General features: G+C 33.8%; 2 protein-coding genes across 2 annotated transcripts; both read left to right on the top strand.

Annotated features, from left to right (window-relative positions):
• Window positions 1-16,299: 16,299 nt before the first annotated feature.
• LOC143634921 (putative beta-D-xylosidase 7) lies at window positions 16,300-22,012 on the top strand. The gene is made up of 6 exons (XM_077102878.1): window positions 16,300-16,700; window positions 17,731-18,033; window positions 18,865-19,034; window positions 19,360-19,457; window positions 20,592-21,353; window positions 21,419-22,012. Exons 1-6 carry the CDS (start codon window positions 16,308-16,310, stop codon window positions 22,009-22,011), a joined length of 2,319 nt encoding a protein of 772 aa, XP_076958993.1. The 5' UTR covers window positions 16,300-16,307; the 3' UTR covers window position 22,012.
• Window positions 22,013-25,306: 3,294 nt separating this feature from the next.
• On the top strand, window positions 25,307-27,958 carry LOC143634898 (SEC12-like protein 2). Its single transcript, XM_077102861.1, has 10 exons — window positions 25,307-25,586; window positions 26,266-26,360; window positions 26,477-26,627; window positions 26,708-26,799; window positions 26,888-26,987; window positions 27,063-27,138; window positions 27,228-27,348; window positions 27,422-27,535; window positions 27,627-27,694; window positions 27,830-27,958. The coding sequence occupies exons 1-10, from the start codon at window positions 25,314-25,316 to the stop codon at window positions 27,910-27,912; spliced, it is 1,173 nt and encodes a 390-aa protein (XP_076958976.1). The 5' UTR covers window positions 25,307-25,313; the 3' UTR covers window positions 27,913-27,958.

The raw sequence follows: 27,958 nt of genomic DNA, 5'->3' as shown, positions 1-27,958 counted from the left end.
GTTGATCCCCCGGTGGTAGTTGCACGCTTCGTCGACTCAACAATTACAACAACTGCAGGGTTACCTAGTGTACCACCTGCGGTCACTTCAGCTGCTACTTTTCCACCAACTCCATCGCCTGCTTCAGACTCTGAACGGATTGCTTCGCTGGAGCGTATTGTTGCTGAACAATCGAAGACCATTGACCGCCTGGTGGAAGCCAATCAAATCCAAGCCGCCCTCCTGGTAGAACACGGACGAACTATCGATGCCTTCAAGGAATTCTTGGCATCTCAGGGGGAGACGACTTGCAGGGGCGATGAGTTGAGGACAAAGAGACGACAAGATCATGACGATGATCCCAACGCACCTTCGGGTGCAGGTGGTGAGCTGCCAAGAACCTCTCAGGATCTTGGGGCTTCCACAGCTGAGGGGGAGTCAACTGATGCAGCGGGTGATGATGTTGTGGATGTTGATGACGATGCTGATGTTGAAGACGTCATCGATGCTTTGAAGGAGTTAGATGAGGAGGAGGTTGATGACTTTGTGAATGATGATGACGATGATGTGTTGCCCGTGGAGGAAATTGAAAGGATTGGAGAAAATATTGATGTGGTGAATGTGTTGGAAGAAGGAGAGATCGTGGATGACGCAGTGGAACATGAGATTCCAGCTGTTGAAAGAGCAGATTTGGGAGATGAGAATGTGGTAGATGATACGGTATGGGAGGAGCAACCAAATTGGAAAGAAGGGTGTGCTCAATGGTTTGTTAAAACTAAGAAGCCTGCAGTGCCAACAATGTTTAGAAAGACGTATAATATAAAGGGCTATGCAGAGTCGAAGAAAGGTATTATATGCTGGTTGTACGACAAAGAGTTGAAATTATTTGTGATCAAAAGGTACGACGGCATTCAATACTTTAAAAGATTATTGAGATCTCTAAACTCCCTACCGGAATGCGAGGTGAAAGAGTTAGCAAGACTGGGGCTAATTAACAGAAGTAACGATAATATGGCGAGAATTATTGAAAAGATCGTCTGGAAAGAAGCCATCAAAGACAAAGAGTTTGAACTGCTAAAGCCTCAGAAAGGAAGATTGATAGAAGATAAAGATAGGGGAATGAGGGCTGACGGAAAACCATGGATGGTTATGAAGTATAAACCAGTCCGACATCTGAAGGAAGTACCAATGAGAGTCATGCCCAAGAATGTCCTAACAGATCTGAAATGGTGGTATGTGGATTGCGAGACAGCTGAGGCGGTTATGGAAGATGAGGACGAACAAGAAGTTCTTCGGGTTTATGACCCGATGCATCTTGTTAATCTATCGCAGGCTGATCTGGAAGTGCTGAACAACAAGAAGATCTTCTACATTCCTGCTTGGAAGGATCAAGCGAGGAAATATCAAGGAGTTGTGTCGGTTTGTGTGAGAGAAGGGGCGCACGCGTGAAAGTGCAAGATTACAAGACTCAGAGATCAAGATATGAAGCTACTGCCAAGGGGGAGTCTGTTGGTACATGTTTGTCAGTAGTTCATAGTCTAGTATTTGTTATCGAGTCTGTAATATAGTTAATGGTTTGTTTATGTTTTGTTTTGTAAACTAGCGAAGTTATCAGCAAGTTCGCTATGGCGAACTTGCTGATTTAGCGAGGTTACTGACAACTTCGCCAGTGGCGAAGTTGTCGTGTTTAAATACACTGTTTCAGCCGAAACAGAAGAGGACGTGAGTTAGGGTTTTTGGTTACGCTTTGTTTCGTTTTGTTCTCGGTAACAGTGACTTACTGTCACGTGTTTAGTTATTCAATATAACGTGTTTACCTTATAGCTCGTGTTCATTGTTCGTGTATTCAATCTCTACAATATCTACACTCGTACCTATATACGCAGGGATTCCGCACCTGCGTTGTTAGAGATTTCCCGTGTACGATCCGCGTTCAGGAACCTAACAAAAATACCTAATTTTATGTTTTTAATTAATTACATTTATACCTTCTTTCTTTATTCAACTCTCCAAAAATTCAATCATTTACTACTTATGTATAAATACTATGACTTTGATACAAGAATTCTTACACTATCACACCATATTTAACATAAACGAATTTGTTTGTTTGTAAGGTTTATATTTTTGCCGTGCTTATATAATTCATTATGTTTTTTAGTTTTTTGGTTAAAAGTGTTATTGTTCTGAAATTAATAATTTGTTTATTTTTAATTTGTCGCCACTAGGAAGATGGAGCCGAAAAACATCACAATGTTAAACCAGTTGGATGTGCTAAATAGTGACCGTGTCCTCAAGGTGCGTATTTTAAAACTATGGCGTCTCAAGGACAATTCAAAGCCCGGGGAAGATTGGTCGATAGAAATGATTTTGCAAGACAAAATGGTATTGTTACACATTCATTAATTTTACTATATTATTCATACAATTTTGTACTAATGTTAATAATAAGAAACTGTCATTCATATTGAAACGAAGACAGTTTCCTGTTGCGGATTGTTTTGCAATAACCATTAATAAAATTCAAGGCCAATCACTAGCAAGAGTTAGCATATACCTGCGAGAACCGATGTCTACACATGGTCAACTATATATGGCTTTATCACCAGTGAAGAGTAGAGACGGTGTTAAAATGCTTATATTAGACAAAGGAGGTAAAATTACAAATAAAACTACAAATGTGGTTTATAAGGAACTATTTACTAATTTATAATTGTAAAATGGATGTTATTTTAGTTGAATGTTATATTTTTACATGATTTATATATCAATTGATGCTAGAGACGTGTGGATGTTACATGATTTTTATTTTTCCACCTGTGACGCCCATGGGTAAATAACCTAGTTGCTTAATAAATATAAATCAAAAACTCACTACACATAGCCTGAGTAATGTATGAAAGGGGGTAATGGTGGGCCCCTCCCTATACATCACCCGACAATCTTCATTATCGTTTTTATCTGTTTACAAGATTAGTAAACTTGATTATCATAAGAGATTATTATAAAATTGAACTCTGGCATAAATAATAATATAACATACTTTCCAACCACCATGTGGTGTCTTGTTAGCTTTTAACAATGGTTCGAAGTGTAACAGTGGTTTAGTTTGGTCTGGTGTTTTTTTTGGTATTTTTGGTGGTTGTTTGGTTTTGTGTTTTCTTACTGTAATGGTTGTTTACATAAATTTTAGTTGGTCTTTAAAAAAAGACAGAAATTTAGAGAATTTAGTGGTGTCAATGAAAGACACGTGGCAAAATTTGTATTTTGTTTATTAGAGCACCTATAACAAGGTGAATTCTTCAAGTTTTGAATCATGTGACACCAAGCAAACTAGATGATTAAGGACTTCATCAATTATAGAGCAAAGTTTGTGAGTTAAAATTTGTATAACTAAACTTAATTCAAACTTCTAGGGTGGGTCTCAATGTCAATTTCTCTCACATACTCGTATACATATTATATATACATATACTAGGGTATAGCCCGTGTTACACACGGGTGTTAAAACATGTCAACAAACATAATAAATTTAAACAACAAATTCAAGCAACACAATACTTCTTCAAACTTTCGGACCAAAACGTTAACCAATTACATTGTCTAGATATTAAAAGTTAAAATACAATACATTAATGTACATCGAACAACCAAAAAACATCAACAAAAGACATAAACATGTTATTTCATATTAAACCACCATCAACTTCTTCAAACATTCTACCAAAAGAAAATCATTTTGCTTCACCACCTAAAAATATAATAAAACAATAGCATCCAAATTAAATATACCATAATCACATATTTAATAATGAGTAACATTTGAACATTAATAAAGTTGTTTTTATTAAATTTTTGTTTTTATTAAAACAAATAACATACAACAACAAATAAAGTAAAATGACAACATAAAACATCTTTCTAACTTAAACCATTAAACCAAAAAGATATATCAATAAAAACCTTTTTTGGCCGTCATTTTATACCTAACAAATTTGATACTCTATTAAAATAACCCGTTTTGAAATATTTTCAAAATAGTTACAAAATATAAAAAAAAATTGGAATTAGTCAACTTCAAAAAATTATGAAATTCTTTTTGATTTTTGACCAATCTTGCAACAAACTTTTAAATCACTGACATTAATATTTTGTTAAACTTGGAAAACTTGAAAACGTTTTACAATAAATGAATTTTCAAATAACTTTGGAAAGATTAAAAAAATTTATGTTGACTTTGAAATTAATTAAAGGTGAAAAAATATGATAAAAAATCAATGAAAACAATATACATCAAATATTTTTAATATTCTTTGAAAACATTATGAAGACTTAGACTATTAAATTGTTTAGATGTTGATGGGTGTCGAATCCAGCAAAATAAATAAACCAACTTAACACACTAAAATAGTATGAGCAAAAGTAAGGTTCGTGTACTCAGGGATACATATCAATTTTATTATACCAAAACATTTTCAGTTTGCACCAATCAGCCGGCGTCCCAATGATTGAGTGCTATGTGCCTTATGTAATATGTCCAAGGCTTGATGCAAAACTACTATCGAGCCGGGGGTCTCACCGGAAGCAGCCTCTCTATCCCCATGGGGTAGAGGTAAGGCTGTCAACATCTTACCCTCCTCAGACCCTACCATAGCTTTGCTATTGGTGGGATATACTGAGTACGATGATGATGATGATGATGATGAAAACATTTTCAGTTCAACACGATTGTTTTAAAAGGGGGTTTTGATTTAAACTTGAAATTGATGAAAACAAAATATTTTAAAAATATGAACTCAGATATGTAAAAACTAATTCCAACACTAAGGCAATTACTTGACTTAATTCTAGCTTATGATCATTAACAATTATGGTGCAATGATTTTTAGTCAAATGGTTTGTATCAATACTAGACGTCATGCCGTTCGGGCATCCACTCTATCTAATGTCTAACCACACGCCGTTCGGTGATTAGAGCCAACCCGCTACTCCAAGCTCGCGTCGTTCGGATCTTAGTGTGCGGGTTGCGTGATAGAAGTATTGATTACCATCAAACACACACGCCGTTCGGTATGTTTAATTATTTTGTTTAATTCTATAATGATTTTGGGTTCGTAGACAAACACAAAATATTATTTGTTCCTTTTACCAAAACTTAAAAACTGATTAGGGTTTTAAATATTGATGAACTTTATTAGAAATATTAACAAGGTGATCAAGTTTATTAACAATCTAATATACACCGGAATGGAAACGGGTTTAAACACAAGAATCAAACAAACAAATCACATAGTTGTTTCACATAAGTTTCGAATCAAAGTATTGAAATTATATTAATTTAGCCGAACATGGTGGCTAAATCAACCAAAGTAAATGAAAAGGAAAGCATATACTCAAAGCTTACTAAACAAAAGCCAAAAAGTCCTTGTTGCTTTCCTTTTTGCTGCTCGTCGTGCTCTCCAGGAGGAAGAAAAAACTCCATCAAAAAGTTGTTGACCCCTCCTTTAAAGCCTCAATTCATCGTCACATTTATCCATTGGCAATGCTTGCGGTGCGCGCATATAAAGTATATATGTGTGAACCCTCGGGTGGGCAAAAGTAAAATTGCACTAATTTTGACGTTATTTTACCAATCTCGTGAAAATAACGTTAAAGGTGGCGGAAGGTTAATCAGGCATCATGTGGTGGCGTTGATAGCCGAAAGACAAGGGCACATGCACCAATCAGCCGGTGTCCCTGATGATTGAGTGCTATGTGCCTTATGTCCAAGGCTTGATGCAAAACTACTATCGAGCCGGGGGTCTCACCGGAAGCAGCCTCTCTATCCCTATGGGATAGAGGTAAGGCTGTCTACATCTTACCCTCCTCAGACCTTACCATAGCATTGTATTGGTGGGATATACTGAGTACGACGATGATGATGATTTATCCATTGGCCCAACTCCTTTTTAAAATTCAAATGTTTCTTTCTATATCCCAATTAAAAGTGTCTTGTTCTTAAAAGGTCACATGGGAATTTATGAGATATCTTTGAAGTTCACAAATATATATATATATATATATATATATATATATATATATATATATTTCTTCAATATAGGACTCTTAACTTCAAGCTTCAACAACTCATGAAATGTGGTCCAAGAATAACCGATTTTTAATAACTCCTTCCAACGTCCATCGTCATCTTTTGTGACCGCTCCGCACCTACAATAACAAAACAATCCAAAGTAGACTCCATTCCACCCAATCTTATATTTACAACTTAACATGGCATATGTATGATAAATGCATTATATATGGCAAAAATGAGTGGTTAAAATGTTATAAAAACATGCCAAAAAATGTTACTAACAGATGTTATAATTAGAAGATTATATTATGTTTAAAAAACTTATTTAGTTAAAATGAGTAAAAATATAATACGTGTTTATTATACATTATTGGGAAATTTAGTGACATTAATATTTTGTGAACAAAAATTCAAAAAAAAAAAATTTGAACATACATAACCAAATTTAAAACGGTGAATATAAAAAGAAAAATTATGTTTCGGGTGTAGAATCTCATAATCAGTTGAATCTACTATAAATAATAACAATAAGAAAATAATATGTGATTAATTTAATTTTTGAAAAACAAAATGAAATGTATATTAATAATTCGTTGAAAAAATTACATGGTTGTAGCGAAAATATTGAAATTTGGATGTAGTTATGATGGAATATCAATGAAGAATATGATATCGAATGGTAAACTTATAAGTGACCAAAATTTAAATTTAAATTTGGTCTTCCATGTACGGATAGAAATAATTTGAAATATCTTGATTCATGGGAATAATAATATTAATAAACTAGGTTATTGACCCGTGTACGACACGGGTGGAAATATATAAATCGTTAAACAACAACACTCGAGGAGACAATAACATGATATATAGTTGTTAATATAACATATTATAAAAAAAAGATACTTCAACATACGTACAACCAAAATAACATTGTTTCTACAAATACTATTTACATAATACGAAATTGAAAATGATAATTTCATAAACAACAAAATAACATTAGTTTTACAATTCTTTTATAGATAACAAAAACTTGAAAACTAAAATTTCATAAATAACTTCATATATTACTAAACAGTTCCTTATAAACGACATGTGTAGTTTTATTTGTAACTTTACCCTCCTTATCTAAGATAAGTATTTTAACTCCGACTCTACTCTTCACTCGGGATAAAGCCACATATAGCTGACCATGTGTAAACATGGGCTGTCGAAGATATATTCCAACTTTTGCTAGTGACTGCCCTTGACTTTTGTTAATTGTCATTGCAAAACAAACCGATACAGGAAACTGTCTTCGTTTCAACTTGATTGGCAATTTTTTATCTGTAGGAGTTAGAGTACTACGGGTTATATAAGTACGATGACCAATGTTAGTACCCGAAATAACCTTTACTTCGATAAAACGCCTCCCCAATTGAATAACCTGTAATCGAGTTCCGTTACATAAACCATTTTTCTGATCAATATTCCTTAGTAACATTATAGGAATACCAACTTTTAGAATCAATTTATGATTAGGCATACCAGACATCTTTAAACCATTTAGAAAATCTGGTGAGTGAAATGCTGGATCGAAACCAGGCCCAACACTTTCAGAGTTATCGATACTATCTGAACTTAGATATTCAACTTCTTCTCCCGGAAATAAACTTAAAAATCGATCATTAATGTCTTCGACAACCTCGTTTAAAGGTGCAAGTATAGCCCTTTCTTGAATATATGAAATTTCATTAAGGGTGTGTTTGGTTGGGTCTGAATGAAGCCATTCGGAGGTAAAGGTCTTAATCGCTCAGATATGGATGTGTTTGGTTGGTGAAAATCAAACCTCTTAATGGTTTCCAATCTCTCTGAATCATTCAGCTTTCAAAACTCGCTGAACCATTCAGCAGACAAGTTTACCCTTCACCTCCACACCATTTCCCCTCTCATTATTCACATTTGCACTGTCAACCACCACCTCCGTTGGACCCTGCCTCTCAACAAGACATCTATCATTGCTCCATCGATTCCATCCAGGTTCAATTTCTATTTTTGATTCAGTCGATTCCTACATCCTCAATCGATTCAATAATCGATTCAGATTTAATCTATTTCTGATTTCTATTTAATCCACCTGTTTATTGTTTTAGTTCAATTGATTCAGTTTAATCGATTTGATTCTCTAGGGTTTGGGTTTGGTTTCTTGTTTAATTATCTAGGGTTGTCTTAGTTTTGAAAAAGATTGGTTTTTTGTAAATGTAATTATTGATTAAGTTAGATTTTATGTGAATTTATGGGACAACAAAAGCTCATCCACCTATACCTGTCCATCTATCTACTGATGCAAAGGATTTTTTTGTTAAAATGGCTCTAAAATTATGAATTTTGTTTTTTTTTTCTTGTAATTGTTATTTATTTATGCAGGTGCCTATTAATTTGATCACCTTTACATAATGGCTTCTCATTTTTCTTTGTATGGCCTAAAAGTGTATCCATTTTGTACAAAATTCATAATTCGTTGCTTATTTGAGTGTTTATATTGATTTCTTGCGTTTAAATGTAAATTATGCTTGTAGGGAACCAGATCTCAGGCCTTATGCTTCAAAGTTGCTGCAGGTGATTTTCCATGACAAATATTATATGTAGTCACTAACTTTGATATGATTTGTCTAGTTTTTTTAGTAAATATAAGTTTGTTTTCTTATTGTGTTTGTTAATTCTCTACAGCATCCGTTTATTACTGGGGAGTATAACGAGACTCATTATGTCTTTCGAACATCAAATCGGTCAGTTTTCTAGCATGAACTCTCCTTGTACCACAGATTAGCTTTTGCTATTGTGGCCATTTTGGCCCATTTTTTTATGAATGGGCCAATTTGGGTTATGCGTTATTTCTAACGGGTCAAACGGTTACCAATAAAAACGCTAGCTAAAAATGAAACAGGCGGGCTAAACAGGTCAAAAGTAATTTAAATTGCAGTTGTAATGCATAAAACCACATCACTCATATAAGTTTATTACTTTTTAGATAATGTGTGTGTGTGTGTTTGATTACACTTAAGCTCACACTTAGAATTATCACCATTGCAGAAAGTTAGAAACATGTTGGAGGGTATCATAAACGGGCTGCTTATGCAAAATCCGGTGGCTGGAATAGTAATTCTGTTTTTAGGAGTGTGGATTCATGACACGGTACAACACGAACAAAGAACGACATACTCAGGTTTAGGATTGCTCACTAGCTAGTATGGCGTGAACTATTTTCACTAAAGAAACTTCATTCATTGGTGGCTTACCAGCTGGTATGGTGCGGTTGCTCTTAGATGTTGCGGCTTTCTTGAAATTGGGGCTTGAATTTGGTGCATTTAGTTTTGGTTTTGATGTGCTTACTTTTGAGGGAGTTAAAGAAGCTTGTGAACTTGGCGGTGCACTAATGGTTGAATCATTTGATGGTATATTGTTTTCAAGTGAATTTGTGTGATTGTAACATAAGAAATGGTAATGTTTCATGTGATTTGTAAACATTCTTTCAATTATTTTTAATTTTATTATTGGCATTATCATTTCTATTACTATTATAGCTATAAATATATAGTTGATTTGTTGCATTGAGCAAGTATATGCAATGACGCAATGCAAATTGAATACGCAAGACCATAAGAAGTAAGATGTCAAGTGATGATAATTGGACAAAAAATCATCGACCATGTTATTTTGTTATTCAAGGGTTAAAGATCGGCAAAGCATAGAAATCAAAAAGACCATATTGAAGGATGTCCTATTTCAAATAAGCAAATTAAGTCAAAGATAAAAGTCAAATATTGAAAACTGGATCAGGAAGGAGTTATAGAAAGTCAACTGTTTGATTATATTTTTACCATGACTAAAAGTTGTAAAGTTAAGATCATGCAAGGTTGAAAACTTGTAAAGTTAAGATCATGTAAAGTTGAGAGCATGCCGGTGGAACCAGATTCTAAAACATGTCCAAATTTATGTTGCAAAAGAAATTTTTATGTTTTGAAAACAAAAATTTATAAAATAATTATGTCATAAAAATTCCCCGTCTACCGGACGGGTATAAAACTAGTTATTAGGAGCTATGACTAAACAGTTATTTTATTCATCACGAAATCGTTTAGAGGGGTAAAATAGTCATTCTACACTATCATTCAGAGGTTTAAACAAACAACACTTTACTGATTCAGCACTTACTGGTTCAGCATTTGCCAAACAACCCCTAAAATTATCCAGTAATGCTAGATATACAAAATCAATAAGATCAGAAAGAGGATCGGATGAATCACCGATCAAAAGATCATCTGGTATTTCAATAATGGAATTACCATCATTTTCACCACCAAGTTTACCTTCCCCAAGTTCTAACAACCAATCTGCAAATTGGACGGTCTCTTCAAAATTTGATGGATCACAATCGACGGTTAACCTCATGTTTTTGGTTAACCTAAGAACCTTGCACTTGGACCATATATGGGAGGAACTTAGTGAAGCATTAACAATATCACTACGTGATCCATTTTGGACTACAGGTAGGATCTGACGAAAATCATCCCCCAAAACAACAACTTCTCCCCCAAATGGATGTTGACAACTATTACGGTTACCAACTTTTAAAACATCTTTTAAACTCCTATCCAAGGCTTCAAATGCATGTTTATGTATCATGGGAGCCTCGTCCCAGATAATCAGATCAGTTTGCTTCATTAAGTTGCAAATATCTGGATTTTTTGTTATTGAACAGGTAGAATCCTCAGTTAGATTTATAGGAATTAGAAATCTAGAGTGAGCGGTTCTACCTCCCTCAAGTAACAAAGATGCTATGCCGCTTGAGGCAACATTTAAAACGATTTTCGCTTTCGATCTTATGGAAGCAGATAACGTCTTCCATAAAAAGGTTTTTCCAGTCCCTCCATAACCATACACAAAGAAAACACCCCTTCTTTTCATCAACTGCTTCCATTATTTCATTAAACACATTGCGTTGCTCATCTGTTAATGAATTATAAAGTCGTTCAAACTCACCTGTCATGACTTGTGTATCATACGACAACTCCTCGTTCATAAAACGATTTGTTGATGCTGTTATAGAATCATCATCAGGGAAAGACATTGTAGGAAAACAACGCAGACTACAATTATTTCGCAGGAGGAAGTTTTGAATTTCAAGTAAAGCGAGGTTCTTTAGTTGGGCCTCTAAGTAACAAATCTGTATCGAATAAAAAACGTGTTACAAAGTTGTTTTTTTATAAACATATTTCCTAATGTATTAACAATTTAAAAAAAATAAAAGAAAATAATTTGATACCTTTATTTTTCTGCTCAATTTGTTGTTTGTATAGAATGCCATCAATTAAATACTCCCAAGTCTTTTTCCAAACATCATCCGGCCTAGATAAACTGTATATGATTAACATGATTGCAAATAAACTGCGTAAATAATAACCACTTGCAGTATGACTTGCTTCTTCAATTGCTTCTATATACTCGTTGTCATCATCTAGAATGCCTCTTTATAACACGCATCTCTATATGTAGCACACACTTCACCATCAACAGTACGAATATCTTCAAAGCACTTAGGACCTCTAACCTTGTTTAACAGAATTCTTAGATAGTATGCTTCATTAAAATACGGAGGAACATGATGAATTCGACCAATAGAAAAACCTAGTTTACGTAGCGCCCAAAGCCTTTCCTGTTGTTTCCAAACAAATTTTGTTGGAAACTCAGCGTTCGTTAGGGTTTGTGCAATAGCACAATTTTTATTACACTCCATCCAAGCAGTAAATCTTGACGAACCAATAGTCGTCTTGTTTAAAACGTCTTCCACATCATCATCATCTGCAAACACAACAGTTTGTTGTCCCGGTAAATGAAACGGAAGGCGAGTAACTGAAGGAAATCTATAACGGACATCAAAAGAAAAAATTCTCCATGCCGCCTCACATGCAGATAGGTATCTGCAATCATAAAACGCCTTCACTTCGTCTACAACTTCATCTTCATTACCCGCATTGTTTTGTACAAGTGATATAGTAGCACAATCGGGACCTTTATTAATGTACTTAAACAAATACTTTATGGAACCCTCTTGATTACACCATTCAACATTGATATGAGCTCGATATTTTTTTAACAACTTCTTGTTATACGGAACATGTCTGTTGTCTAAATTTACCCAGACTTCACAACAACATTACCCAAATCTCTTCTTCGATAAACAGGAAACCCATTAGAATCATTTGACGTCTCATTTTGAAGTTTCTTTGGGAAATTTTTAGAACATGAGTTATCGACCATGCAAGAGCATTTAGGGTGAGTAACACCACATGGGCCATGCATCATGTGGTCGCTTACAAGGGAGTACAACTCTGGATCTTCATTCTTATCTGGAATTTCTGCGGAGATAAAATTGTCTATACACTCCGGATTATGAATTTTGTGCTCAGAATGCAAAAACAGGCAAATATATGCATGGGGTAATCCACGTTTCTGAAATTCAATGGTGTAAACACCTGCTCAACAAAAGTACTCGTGGATTAGATAACTTAATGAATAAAAATATAAGATCTGTTAACAACATATGTTATAGTAACCTAATTTTTACAATGATAGTCAAGGGTTAAGTTTTCAAAACAGTGTTATCATGAAATACAAAAATAAAACCTACCTGCTTGAAGCTTCCCAAATAAAGCTTTATATTTCAGGTCTTTCATTAATGAATCAAGCTTCATCTTGAATACCCTACATAAAATATCTGGCTTGTCTTCGGACTTTCGATTTTTATTTCGTAAAAATCTTTTGATTTCTGGCCAATTTGGGTTGCATGTTATGGTTATAAAGAAATCAGGATAACCAAACCATCTGCATATAGTCATTGCATCAAGATAATTCTGCATCATATATCTAGCACTTCCGATAAATGAAGAAGGTAAAATAATCAATTGAATCTACTATAAATAATAACAATAAGAAAATAATATGTGATTAATTTAATTTTTGAAAAACAAAGTGAAATGTATATTAATAATTCGTTGAAAAAATTACATGGTTGTAGCGAAAATATTGAAATTTGGATGTAGTTATGATGGAATATCAATGAAGAATATGATATCGAATGGTAAACTTATAAGTGACCTAAATTTAAGTTTAAATTCGGTCTTCCATGTAAGGATAGAAATAATTTGAAATATCTTGATTCATGGGAATAATAATATTAATAAATTATGAAAAGTTGTCATCTTTAATAATATTCACTAAATCATATTAGCCTAATAATATTTAAAAATGATGATAAAACGGTTATTTAATTTATGATATATTAAGTATTGATTATTATAAATTATGTCAATTTGAATATTGTGTTCTAAAATAACGCGTTTATTATTTTAGTATTAATTAATAATTAATATTCACGTTTACATTACAATTATGGTAAGTATTTTTAGTTTGACAATCAGTTCTTTGAATATTAAAATGATAACTTATTTTAATTATGCCAAATCACAAAAATTAAAATCAAATCGGTTCTAATTTTACTAATATGACTAATTAATTTAGAAATAATTACAAAAATTAAAATCAAATCGGTTAATTTGAAAACTTCAAAAAATTATGGAAAGATTTTGAAATGAGTTTAAAATTATAGAGAGTATTAAAACCTTTAAAACTTTGTTGAAAGATTGGTCAATTTCAGAATTTAAGAGGAATTTAAATATGTTAATCAAATTTTGTAGTATTAAGTTTAAATTTGGTCTTCCATGTAAAGATAGAAATAATTTGAAATATCTTGATTCATGGGAATATTAATATTAATAAATTATGAAAAGTTGTCATGCTTAATAATATTCACTAAATCATATGTGCCGAATAATATTTATAAATGATGATAAACGGTTATTTAATTTATGATATATTAAGTATTGATTATTAGAAATTATGTCAATTTGAATATTGTGTTATAAAATAACGCAGTTATTATTTTAGTATTAATTAATAATTAATATTCACGTAAATTAAAGTAAGATTACATTACAATTATGGTAAGTATTTTTAGTTTGACAATCAGTTTTTTGAATATTAAATTGATAACTTATTATAAATAATGTCAAATCACAAAAATTAAAATCAAATATGTTTTAATTTTACTAATATGACTAAATAATTTAGAAATAATTACAAAAATGAAAATCAAATCGCAATTTGAAAACTTCAAAAAATAATGGAAAGATTTTGAAATGAGTTTAAAATTATGAAGAGTATTAAAACCTTTAAAACTTTGTTGAAAGATTAGTCAAATTCCGAATTTAAAAGGAGTTTAAATATGTTAATTAAATTGTATTAAAACAAGTAATACAATTCATTGCGTTTGACTATCCTTGTAAGTTATTTAAACAAATAAGGATAGTCAAACTCAATAAATTGTATTAATTGGATACTTAAATGTTTAATTTATGTATACTAAGGCACGCCGGGAAAAAAATATTAATCAAGGTATCTCCGATATACATCAATATATTATTTTATCTACAAATAATGAACATATTTGAATATTCAAAAAAAGAATATACATCAATATAAAAAAATGCATCGTATAAAGTAATGCTCAATCCATGAAAATTAGCTTGTATCAGTCGGGACATTAACCTGAAATTATAAAGTAGAATATTAATATTGATATTATGGAAAATTTGATATTTAATTTATAACCGGAAAAATTGATTGTCTTACAGGAAAAAAACAATATGATGATAATAACCATGGTATTTCAGATTTAGATTTAGAAGGTAAACTGAAATATTCCGTAAATCAGTCAGGTAAATAATCTGAAATAATAAAGTTTTGTTATAACATTGATATTATGGAATATTATAATTATAATTTATAACCGGATAATTTAAATGTGTCTTACCGGAAAAACGAAATAATGATATTGTCCATGGATGAAGGTAATTTTTATTTAGAACCTAGAAGAACAACATGTAAAACAAAAAAACAGGAAAGAAAAATATAAAAATCAAATAAATATAAAACAACCATTGTTATAAGTATAACAAATAACCGGAAAAACGTAAATACGTCCACATATTAGCTTCATCGCCGTTTTTGATTTACAACCTAAACTGATTTTAATAAAACCAGTTAACAATGAAAATAAAGATAAAAAGGTTAGAGGAAACAACAACCGGAAGAAAATATAATGTTGCCGGAAATACGTATATCAACAATCGGAAGTTTATTATAAAATATAAAGTAACCGGAAAACAATTAATATAAATCTAGATCTAGAGTAGCCGGAATATATGAGAGGGTGAAAGGAGATCCGGCTATTAGAGAAAGAGAGAAATATATGTTTAGGGTGAAAAATTATGAATTGTTAAGGTTTAAATATAGGGTGATTGGGTGAAGAGGACACGTGGCAGCATAATAGAGAATCTGACAATGGAAAGTTGCTGACTAGATTGCATATGTGGACAAATTGTTTTGCTTTAATAGTATTTAAAGATAATTTTAATATATTTAATAAGGTTTGTGGAGGTTTGTTATTGTGAAAGAAAGTTGGGGTTTTTGTGAAAAGTTTGAAACCTGATGTGGAGCTGATGCGGTAGTTTGTAAAGGTCTGTTGTTGTGGATGCTCTTAGAATAGAGATACGTACTTGCATAATAATTCTTAAATCATTAATGAAGACAATACTAGACTCATCTTGCTGTGATTACCGGTTTAGAATCACTCATGTTAGCGTGAGTAAGAAGATTGATGACATATTTGGTTTGTCAAAAGGATTAAGCTAGTTTGAAAGTAAAAACCACCTTATGTTATAATATACCTTTTACATTTTAAAATTTAGTAATTTATTTTTTCGAATGGTGACTTTCACAGTTAAGCTATCTCACTGCGCGAACACGTCGCGCCCTGCCACCCCACTCAGGCCAACTATATTGATATGATCGGGATCCACGCTGGCAACCGAGTTTGGCTTGGCGTTCCCGGTAAAACCCAGTTGGCTCACCCCGCCCGAAGGCACGACATGTTTTAATGCTCTGGTAAAATTCGGTCGGAATCAGGATTCGAACCCGGATCATCTGTCATGTTCCTGGCCATTGGATAATAATTTTTTAACAAAAATTAAACAAAATCAACCTAAATTATTTCATAAAGTATAAAGGGCATTTTAGTCTTTAACCTCAAACTCTTCACTTTTATCCCTCTTTATAACTCCTAGAACACCAGTCTGTCAGTACTTCAAAACACACAATGAGACACTTCACTACACCACTAATCCTATGTCTCACACTCACATTCATACTCACTGAGTCAACTCAGCCACCATTCGCCTGTGACTCATCCAACCCCGCCACCCACTCGTACCCATTCTGCAAACCCACACTACCCATCTCCACCCGAGTCAAAGACCTCGTCTCACGACTCACATTAGACGAGAAGGTCTTGCAACTCGTCAACACCGCCCCACCGATTCCACGACTCGGTATTCCGGCTTATGAGTGGTGGTCGGAGGCCTTACACGGCGTTTCTAACTCCGGTTACGGTATATTCTTTAACGGCACTATTAAGTCCGCCACTAATTTCCCACAAGTTATTCTTACCGCTGCTTCTTTTGATGCTAGATTGTGGTATCGAATCGGTCAGGTGAGTTGAGTTAACTCGGTACTGGTTTTTATTATTTGTTTTGGTTATTTTTATTCTTTTGTAATTATTTGTTAATAATTAAATTTGATAAATACCCAGTTCGAATATTTGTTGTTTAATGATGACTACACTTTTTATGTTTGGATGTTTAATATAATAATTTCGTTTTTAGGCGTATTATAATTATATTATTTATTATTATTTTTTGTTTCAAAATAAATTATTTTAACTAATTTTTATATGTCCGAGATGTTTATTTTAGATTTGGAAAAACAAACTCTTTTATGTTTACTTGATAGATTGAAAGCTCGTGTGTTACACAATGTTAAATAAAAATTAAATAAAAATAATCTTAAATAGGTAGTAATAAGATTTAGGAGTTATAAAACAATATTTTGAGATAAAATATGACTGGAATTATGTATGAGTTACTGACTAATAATTTAATATATTTGAAGCCACATATTTCATATAAGTTACTATATTATGCTGGATGAAATAAAGGAAGTGTGGAAAAAAAAATCTTTTCTCCATTAGTTGTGACACGTGCGTACACAGTTACTTATTTATTAGGTATATATAAAATCATTTTTTACTTAAGTGACAATTAGAACCATATAAATGCATATACGAAATGCAAAATATGGTTACATGCTTAAATTGTAACACACTGTTATGTAATCCTAAAATCTTATATACCTTCTCTGCTTAATTTATTTGATCACACCGTTATGGTCACAATTTAATTGATTTCATGTAATCACACTGTTATGGTGACAATTTATTTGATCTTTTATTTAACACTAGTCACATGTTGGTGTGCAGGTGTGTCTAGGGGCATGTTTGGGGTTAAGTTTAAAACAACTTATTGACTTATTGGTTTTTTCAAATAGTTATTTTAAAAAACCATGATTTGTGGCTTTTTCCAAAAACTTTTTAACCTTATCAAAAATATAAAATATATGTATGCATATATCATTTATAAATTGTTAACAAATATTCTAAAAATATAAAATTACACCTTTTGAAGGCAATTGGATTAGAGGCAAGAGCAGTTTATAATCAAGGGCAAGCACATGGAATGACATTTTGGGCCCCAAACATAAATGTGTTTAGGGACCCAAGGTGGGGTAGAGGTCAAGAGACACCTGGCGAAGACCCGTTGGTCAGTGGCAAATACGCAATCTCTTATGTCAGAGGGGTGCAAGGTGACACTTTCCAAGGTGGAGGGCTTAAAGATGGACATCTTCAGGCTTCTGCCTGTTGCAAGCATTTCACTGCATATGATTTGGATCATTGGAAAGGTGTTAATAGATTTGGTTATGATGCTAAGGTTAGTTATTTTCACTTTATCCCCCTTGTAGTTTTATTCGTGTGCTCTTTCACCGTTTCAAGCTTCACGTTATAATGCTCTACGTTTTATAGATGCTTTATAGATGTTACGGTCTGGTTCTTTTGGAAAACAACAAATTAAACCAAACCAGGCAGTTTGTTTTGGCCAATTTTAGCGGTCTAATGATTTGAACCGATTTTTTTATGACTATACGCGCTAATAGAGTTTACACTGTCGATTTCAACTAATGAACACTATAGAAGCTAATAAGGACAAGTCAAAGAATAATTTAAGTCAAAGATTAAAAATAAATGTTATTTTCAAGAAATTATTCTTTTTTCTAGAGATGTGTGATTGAATACATATCTTTATATAATTCTGTAATATAATGAAAAAATTATGCTTTGTACCGGATTTTGTGCATTTGCAAGGTGAGTGGGTGGTATCTTTTTGTTTTTGGAGTCTTTTTAGTTATAATATAAAATTATAAAGAGAGAAACAATTTTGAACTTCCCATTGTGTGTGTATAGTTGAAAAAAGAATAAAAACAATACTGGGCCACAACCCATGACTAAAATGAGATAATTTCACATATAAAACAGTATTATCATAAGAAAAAAACCCTTTTATGGATTTTTGATAAAAAGAAAAAAACAATACTGGGTCACACCCATTACTAAAAATAGATAATTACATATATAAAATAGTATTATTAAAGTATACATGATGATTTATGAATCAATAATATGTTGAGAATCGCGAAAAAGATATATGAACTTTTACCTAGTGCGTATGCATTATGCATTTACGCGGGTCTCTGTGTAAACATAGGTGACGAAGCAAGATCTTGCGGACACGTATCAACCACCCTTCCAAAGCTGCATACAACATGCCCGAGCTAGTGGAATCATGTGCGCTTACAACCGTGTGAATGGAGTACCAAACTGTGCTGATCAGAATCTCTTGACCAATATTGCTCGAAAGCAATGGGGTTTTCAAGGGTAATTTTTCTAAAAATCCTAAATAGATAAAATCATCAAAACTAGACCCACACGTTTTGGATCATATTTGAATATGACTGAGATCTTTCTTTCTCCAGATTAATGAATTGTGACCGACATTTTTGGTCCGCTACATGACACGAGGCTTAAAAACAGTTCTTTTGGTTTTAATTATTTACTTACATAATGAAATTATATGGGATTTTTTAATAGAAAGTTACATTTTTTGCCCATTATTGTTTTATAGTTAACGTGACTAATAGGCATATTTGTTAGTTAACGTGAAATTATATGGGCATGCTGGTAATTTCACATATTTGTTTAGGTACATTACTTCAGATTGTGATGCAGTATCGATCATATACGACGTTCATAAATATGCCAAAACACCAGAAGATGCAGTTGCAGAAGTGCTTAAAGCAGGTATTGTATGTCTGTATGTATATCTTTTAATTATTTTATTATTATTTAACAAAACGACCCCTACTTTATACATATTACATTTAGACATTTTATGGAATGAATTGAATTTTTACGAAATAGGACCCGGAAATAAGTATAATAAATGGATGGCCCCTTAAGCAATTGATATATCATGCTTGATTGAAGATTAGGACTTTAATGCTTATAAATTTAATCCTTCCAACATTATTTCTTTCTATCTTTTTTACACAAAAGGTTGCATGATATTCTATAACTTAAACATGGTTTTCTCAATCTTGTATAACACATGCTTTCGGTTTTTACTATGCGCGATATATATCGTGTCTGTTTTATCTTTATCTCACATTAATTAAGGCTTTTATCGTATAATATATAGCATTATACAAGCAGTAGATCTGTTTTTACTATATAGTACTAAACACGCCAAATCTATTGTCTTTGTTTTGTCTTTATCTCACATTATTTACAAGCTTTTATCGTATAACATATACAAGCACTAGATCTGTCTCATTCTCTGTGTTTTCTCTGTACCTCACATGTATTATAGGCTTTTACTGTATTTGTATAATATAGTATAACACACATGAGATTTATTGTCTCATTCTTTGTGTTTCTATCTTTATCTCACATGTATCATAGGATCTTAATGTATCACACAATATTATAAGCCACAAGATCTGTTGTCTCACTCTGTGTTTTTATCTTTATCTCAGATCTCAGATATATTAAGGACTTTCATTTTATAAAATAATAATAATACTATACAAGCATTAGATCTTCTATGTGTTTTTATCTTTATCTAACATATACCGTAACTTCTTAATATGCATTTATATAATATAGTAATACACATTATATCATATACTACAAACTTAGATCTATTAACATCTTTATCTTCTGTGGTTGCATTTGTTCACAAATTTGGACCATGTTAGTTGTTTGGTCCACCTATTGCGCATGGCAAGTCAACATAAGAGACATTTGGTCCATACACATGACCCCTAAAATAATTGCTTTGTATTTTTCATTTTTGCCCAACTATATATAAAAAAAAACTAAAACATTGTTATATGAAGAATTTGACAGAATATCTTATTTTATGAAAAATTACAGGCATGGATGTAAACTGTGGTACATACTTAAAGAACCACACAAAATCAGCAGTCCAAAAGAAGAAGCTTCTAGAATCCGACATAGACCGAGCCCTAACCAACCTTTTCACTATGCGAATGAGGCTCGGCTTGTTCAATGGGAATCCGAGTTCACTCCCATACGGCTCAATTGGTCCGAACGTAGTCTGCTCCAAACCGCACCAGGACCTAGCCCTCGAGGCTGCACGAAGCGGCATTGTCCTTTTAAAAAATTTAGCCAAACTCCTCCCATTAAAAAAAACCATCTCATCATTAGCTGTTATCGGCCCGAACGCCAACTCAGCACACACACTTGTTGGGAACTACGCGGGCCCACCGTGCAAATCTATTGAACCACTCAAAGCACTTCAAGGTTATGTTGCAAACACGCAATATCACCAAGGGTGCAACTTTGTTAACTGTACGTCGGCTAATATTAACGAGGCGGTCGAGGTGGCTAAGAAGGCGGATTATGTGGTTTTGTTTATGGGTTTGGATCAAGGTCAGGAACGGGAGGATTTTGATCGGGTGGATTTGGTGCTTCCGGGTCAGCAACGGGCTTTGATCACTGCGGTTGCTAAAGCCGCTAAGAGACCGGTGGTTTTGGTTATGATATGTGGTGGCCCGGTGGATATTTCGTTTGCTAAACGGGATCCGAAGATCGGTGGGATCTTGTGGGGTGGGTATCCCGGTGAAGCGGGTGGCATTGCGCTTGCGCAAACTATTTTTGGTGATAATAATCCAGGTAACGTATCATAAAAAACCAATATACTTTATTTTTGTGGGTCCCACCTAAACTTGTGTTTGCAGGAGGGAAATTACCTATGACATGGTACCCAAGACAATTTGTCAAGATACCGATGACCGACATGCGAATGAGGCCCGACCCGTCTTCGGGCTATCCAGGCCGAACATACCGTTTCTACACGGGCCCAAAAGTCTACCGGTTCGGATACGGGCTCAGCTACACAAAGTACCGATACGAATTCGTATCCGTAACACAAAACAAACTCTCTTTATCTCAAATCTCAACAACGGGCACCACACTTCAAAACTCAGACTCGGTTCGTTACACATCAGTTACCGATACAGAGACCGAGTCATGTGAAAAGGCCAAGATTTCAGCAACAGTGCGGGTGCATAATAACGGGGAAATGGATGGGAAACACGCGGTTTTGATGTTTGTGAAGCAAAATGATGTTGTGAATGGGAAGCCGATGAAGCAGTTGGTTGGTTTTGAGAGTGTGACGACGAATGCGGGTGACAGAAGTGAAGTTGAGTTTGTTGTGAGCCCGTGTGAGCATTTTAGGACCGCGAATGAAGACGGGCTGATGGTGGTTGAAGAGGGGACTCGGTATCTTTTTGTGGGTGATCAGCAGTATGCTATTTCGGTTTTACGTTGAGGATGTGGGATTTGAATGGTTTTTAAGTGAAACTTTGATGTTGTATTAAGGTTGTTATTTGTGGCGGAATCAAGGAATCAAAATCTTTTTCTATGAAACATTGACCCAAATACAATATTTGAAATAGCACACGTCATATTTAGAGAATTAAAAACCAAATATTTTATCAAAAACTAATAACAGTCTACATGTTTAACGTGAAGAACACCTCTCTAGAATGCAAACACTACTTTATTTTTTTTTTTTTTAAAGTTGAGTAAAACAAGTGAACGATTATAATAAAACACGCACAATACGTGTTAGTGTACAACAACGTATCCAGTAAATCTCACAAATAACAAAAGCTATTGGTATAGTGTGATGTAGATAAACCTTGCCTTCATCCGTGACCATGAGGATAGAAAGGCCATTTCCAAAGAGATCTCTGACTCCAAAACATACAACATAAAAACACACATGTATCAATAACAAAACATATAGTGACAAATGGCTTAGTCACACATTTATAACACGTGTGAGTGTAAATTTATTTAATAATTTGGGGGGTTTTTGCTAAAAACCCAATCATAACAAGACACGTGACAACATTTACGCTAAAAGTATAGAATTTGGTAAGATATGTGCCAGATGACATAAAAGTGGCTTAAATTTATGTCAATTATGACACATGCTACTGGCTGTCACTGAGAACAAGCGTACTGCAACGTTTTGGGGGCGCGTTTTGGCCCAAAACGCCGGGGAACACCGCCCCCATCCGGCGTTTTGGGTTTTTTCTTTTTTGGGCGTTTTGTAGATAACGCGGATAAGGCACGGAAATTAAAAAAAACAAATATTAAATTACCAACTATCATGGTGGTGGTGTGAAGGTTAGATCTTTTAGATGGATGGTGGTGATGGTGAGTTTTCTGTGGAGGAAGGTGTTGGATAGGGTTAGGGCTATTGTTGCCATTGTTGGTGAGATATGAAGGGGGGTGTTTGGGATTCCTTATTTTGCCTCCTTATAATTTTTCATTAAGTTAATAATGTTGATCAGTTTCTTCTATTTGATGATATAATGGAAACGAGTAAGGATGTAATACCTGATAATCCAGTGATGTTGGAGATCGACATCTTCTTAATCTGATTCGGTTCCCCTTTAGGGTGTATCGGTTAGGATGGAGTTATGTGTTCTTGATGAACACGATTTGAGAGAGAGAGTTGTGGGGTGACTCTGAGGTGTTATGATTAGCCAATTAACCAACCTTAGACTCTCTAATTATCTCTCTATATATATACACCCAAGGGGAAACCTTTTAATTAGTCTTAAGGGTAAAAGCGTCCATCAAGCTTTTACCTATTATCTAATAAGGCTTATGATATTATTTGATCAATTATAATAATATAAATAATCATACGGGCCATAAATAAATATATAAATATATTTATTCTAACAAATAAGTTACAAAAGTATAACTTAATGAACTTTTTCTATCACAATATAAGCAATCCCAAACACCTTATCACTTTTCAATAAGTTTATAAGTTATAAGTTGGTGAAAATAAGCAATCCCAAACACCCCCGAAGAAGAAGAAGAAGAAGAAGAAGATAATGTGAAGGTGGCTTTTAAAACTCTTAAACGAAAGTAGGTAACGAAAGTTTGTTTTGGGGAGATATCAAAAAGACTCTTTTACCCTCCACTTGTTTGTTTTGGTATCATGTATGTAACGAAAGTTTGAAATTACACTATCAGACGAATATTCTAAAACTAGTCAATTTAATAAATTAGCATGCTTCAAAATGTAGTCAATGAAAGTTTTTTTTATTTTAATGTAATATTTATTTGATAAAATATTATTTTTATTTGATTATTCTTAAAAAAAACAAAAAGTGTAGAAGTGACTGGGCACCACGTGGCGCATAATGCCTGGGGGTGGCTCTTTATGACTACACCATGTTTTGGTAAAAAGCTATAACTCTGACTAGGCGCCACATGACGCATAATATCTGAAGGTGAGGTTTTATGACTACTCATGGTCTGAGAGCAAAAGTGATTAATTAACATGACCATTTTTGTGTATAACTAACTCTAACTGTATATAGACTAAAATGACAGGGTTTTCTTTTTTCGTAAAAAGGATCTTTACGAACACCTCTTGTGTTACTAATAAACTCTTTATTGATATGATGTGATTTGATATTATAGTTATACACATGTAAAGTTATATAGCAATACTAAGACCATCTCCAATGCAAAGGGAAAAAAGGAGGCCCTTAGTTGTCTTTGATGATATGGCTTATGACATGGATGAGAGAGAATGGAAAGAGCCCTTAGCCAAGAGCTTAAAAAGGGAGAAGGAAATGGTGTTTTGTGAGAGGAGATGTGGAACCCACATGATCCTTGTAAAGAAGAAGTTTTGATGTTGAGTAGCTTATGTGGCAATGGGTAGATGGGAAGGACACATGGTTGCATTGTTGATGGTCTAAGCATTGTAGAAACTTACAATCAATGCCCATATAAGGCATTGTATGTTAGGTATACGCTTGTATAGACAATTATATGTTATAGTATATGCATGTACAAGACATTATACGTTAGGCGTAGACTGATATAAAGGTATAAACCGCATAAAAATGGTGTAGTCTTTAGTTAATGGATTAATGTGATTACTAGATGTGTATGCGTATTCAGGATTCTCATTGTTTAGAAATGTATGTATGTATGTATTGCAAAGCTCGACATTTAAAAATGGGTTGCTGCAACAAATGCATCACCTCTAAGGGCAACTTGGGCTTATTCGGGTAGCTGAGGTTCATCCAGAGAACACGTGTGTTGGAGATTCGTATGTGTTGAAGAAATCAGTGATTCGGGTACTTCACCGCCGCCAATGAATCAGGTTTTATTTTGATTGGTTGTCATGTGTGGATAAATCTGAGGCCTTCTCAGCTCACCCAGCCATGCTAATAATAAACATAGAGTGAAGCTTACAAAAACTTGAGGGACTAAAAACGAGAGGTTTGGAAAAAGTAGTTGAAATAGGTAGATAGATATTTATATAATTATATTAATAATAATAATAATAATAATTTCTTTGTTGATCGTGGACTCACCAAACGAAACGCTTGGATTCGATTCCGTTTTCTTCGAATTTCATAATTCATAATCTCGATCTTTCCATTGGTAAGCAATTCGTTTCAATTCCATATATAATCCTGCAAATTACCAGTAAGCGTTGATCCAATCGATCGATAATCCAAAATTAGGGTTCATCAGATCCGTTTCAGTTCAACAGCACATTTATTTGGTTAAGATTAAGATTAAGAAATGGCGAATTGTAAGAAGTACGGCGTTCCTTTCTACGGAGCTTCCTTTATCCCTCGCAATGTAATCGGATTATTATTATCATCATCTGAGAAAGAAGCAAAGGTTGAAGAAGATGATCAACAACTTGCTGCTACTGCTGCTGCTGGTGGTGATGATGATAAACCTAATTACGTCATTTTCTCTGGTGGTGGTGGTGAAGGTCGAAGTGGAATCCCTAATGCTCTTGTAATCTCCCTCTTTGATCCGGCTTCCGATTCGCTTTCCGATCAGCCTGTAAGCTCCTGTTTTTACCTATATTACGCATTTCATGATATACAACAACAGAGGTCATATATTGATGACATGTTTTATTTGACTAAGCAACATATCATAGCAAGCTGAGACTTCAGCTACATAAACTTATGGTACTAAGAATAGTAGCAATAAACCACTGAAAGCACAAAATGGTGACAACACTATAATAGTAACCTTGCTTTTGAAAACCACGAGGCGATAGAGTCCCGGGCCGAGGCGCAAGGCGCAGTTTGTTTATATAATCCTTTTTATATTACTCGTAATTTTTTAGCACCAGCTACCCCAATTTAGCCATAAGTAAGCTTTATGGATGGTTTATTATGTAAATAACCAATATGTACAGCATTCTGTTGCATAAAACCTTCATGTACATGAAGCGTGCTTCGTGATGCTTTTTGTGCACATTTTGCGACTCACCTAGTCAGGTGTGATTTTTGTAAACCTTGTATATCATCAAGTTAGAAGCGACACCTCAGGCAGTGTCAGGCGTGGTTTTTAAAACCTAGGTAGTAACAAATAAGAGAGCGGGGAGACATGAATATGGTAGCCCAAGTCCCCTTGAAAGTTTCTATGTTGTCTATTGGTTCCTAGAAAATCTATACACCAAGATTGTGCTCAGGCAAAACCCTATTGATCAATTTATGAGTTTTTGTAACAGGTAAGCAAGTTTGGGACTGATGATGATCTTCCTTATAGAATGGCTGTTCATCCTGGTGGTGAAGGTGTAATATGTTCCTTGCCAAAGAGTTGCAGGTAGCCATTTAATTTGAAATCAAGTTACACTTACAAGTTTATAATATTTGTTTACTGATGTAATTAGTAGCTTAACTTGACGATATACGGTAACCTTTCAAACTCTTGGTGTGCAGATGGTTTGAATGGGAAACAACTAATATTGAAAACAAGTTGACTTTAACTCTAAAGCAGTCTGAAAAAGTCCTTTATGATTTGGAACATATTGGACAGCAGTTAGCCGTTACTTTTAACCATGATGGTTCGTTGCTCGCCCTAGGCAGTGAGGTAGGTTTATATCAGTTCGACTTTTGGATAATAATATATGGTTTTAAGTTTTAACTACCGAGTTATGGTGTGCAGTACAGGATGGGAAATTGAGGGCGTTTAAATGGCCTACAATGGAATCACTTGTTGATGTACCCGATGCTCATACCTCCATCAAGAATCTTGATTTCAGGTTCAATGATTGCTGAATTAGTGAATTCATAATCATATAAAAAAAGTCAGTTGTATGAAGTCAAAGTTTGTTAATATGTATGTTGCAGTCCTGATGGGAAGTTTCTTGTATCTGTGGGAAGTGGTGGCCCTGGTAGAGTTTGGGATCTCTCATCATCAACACTTAAAGCTTCTTTACCTAAAGAAAATGTAAAATGTTCAGAATTTTATGCGCTTCAATAATATTCTGGTATATAACTAACCTGTTTTATATGTTCTTTTCAGGATGAGGTTTTTGGATTTTGTAGGTTTTCACAAAACCATGTGAATGATCAAGTTCTATATATCACTGCAATGCGAGGTGAATCTCCACTCTTGTTAGTTATTGTTAAATATAATTATTATATTATTAGTATGGCATAATCAGGGCTTGTTTTTCAACTTGGATAGATCGAGGAGGAAGTATTGTTAAGTGGAACACGACAACATGGAGGCGAATTAGCTCAAAGCACATCGTGCGGGACCCAATTTCTGCGTTTGATGTATCAGATGATGGGAAGTTTCTTGCCATGTAAGTCTTAATTATTTAACATCTTTTTTTTGTGTTTGTTGTAGAGGACTAATTTTTTATTCAATTTTGATAGTGGTACAATACAAGGAGACATTTATATATTGAATGCTAGTATGAAGGTGCATACTGTAGTGAAAAAGGCGCATTTGGGCCTTGTAACAGCACTAGCATTCTCACGTGATTCAAGGTTAATTTTCTTTTTTAGTTTGATTTTGTCAGTTAGAGCTTGCTTTTGTTTTCTATATAATATGTTGATGAAGGTTTTTGTTTTAATTCAGAGCTTTGGTATCTGCTTCTTTGGATTCAAGTGCAAGGGTGACGCAAATTAAAGAAACCAAGAAAAGCGGTACATTTCTTTTCATCTTTTTTGACTCTGTTTGACCCGAATAGTTAATTTCATATGTTATTTTACCCTTCCCTATTCTCATATCAACCAATGATTTTGTTTTGTTTATATTCATACCTTTTGTTGTTGTTGCAGGGTTGAATATATGGATCATATTGTTTATCATGTTACTTGCAGCAGTTTTGTATTATGCCAAAACAGAAGGTTTGCTTCTCTAAAACATCCAAAAATTTCCCCCAAAATTTTAAATCAGGATTCCTCACT

Source organism: Bidens hawaiensis, unplaced genomic scaffold (genome assembly GCF_021521415.1).
Source record: "Bidens hawaiensis isolate Kalapana, Puna unplaced genomic scaffold, B.hawaiensis_p1.1 tig00007270_1, whole genome shotgun sequence".
In the NCBI taxonomy this organism is placed as follows: Eukaryota; Viridiplantae; Streptophyta; class Magnoliopsida; order Asterales; family Asteraceae; genus Bidens; species Bidens hawaiensis.
The sequence above is the reverse complement of the archived record's forward strand: the minus strand, read 5'-3'. Positions and strand labels throughout refer to the sequence as shown.

What these genes read in the sequence shown, in the direction of transcription:
- LOC143634921 (XM_077102878.1), top strand. Translation starts at nt 16,308, where the DNA reads ATGAGACACTTCACTACACCACTAATCCTATGTCTCACACTCACATTC. An exon ending in TGTGGTATCGAATCGGTCAG is followed by an intron (nt 16,701 to 17,730) that starts GTGAGTTGAGTT and finishes CACCTTTTGAAG; the next exon opens with GCAATTGGATTAGAGGCAAG. An exon ending in AAGCAATGGGGTTTTCAAGG is followed by an intron (nt 19,035 to 19,359) that starts GTAATTTTTCTA and finishes ATATTTGTTTAG; the next exon opens with GTACATTACTTCAGATTGTG.
- LOC143634898 (XM_077102861.1), top strand. Translation starts at nt 25,314, where the DNA reads ATGGCGAATTGTAAGAAGTACGGCGTTCCTTTCTACGGAGCTTCCTTT. An exon ending in ATATATCACTGCAATGCGAG is followed by an intron (nt 27,139 to 27,227) that starts GTGAATCTCCAC and finishes CAACTTGGATAG; the next exon opens with ATCGAGGAGGAAGTATTGTT. An exon ending in GATGGGAAGTTTCTTGCCAT is followed by an intron (nt 27,349 to 27,421) that starts GTAAGTCTTAAT and finishes CAATTTTGATAG; the next exon opens with TGGTACAATACAAGGAGACA.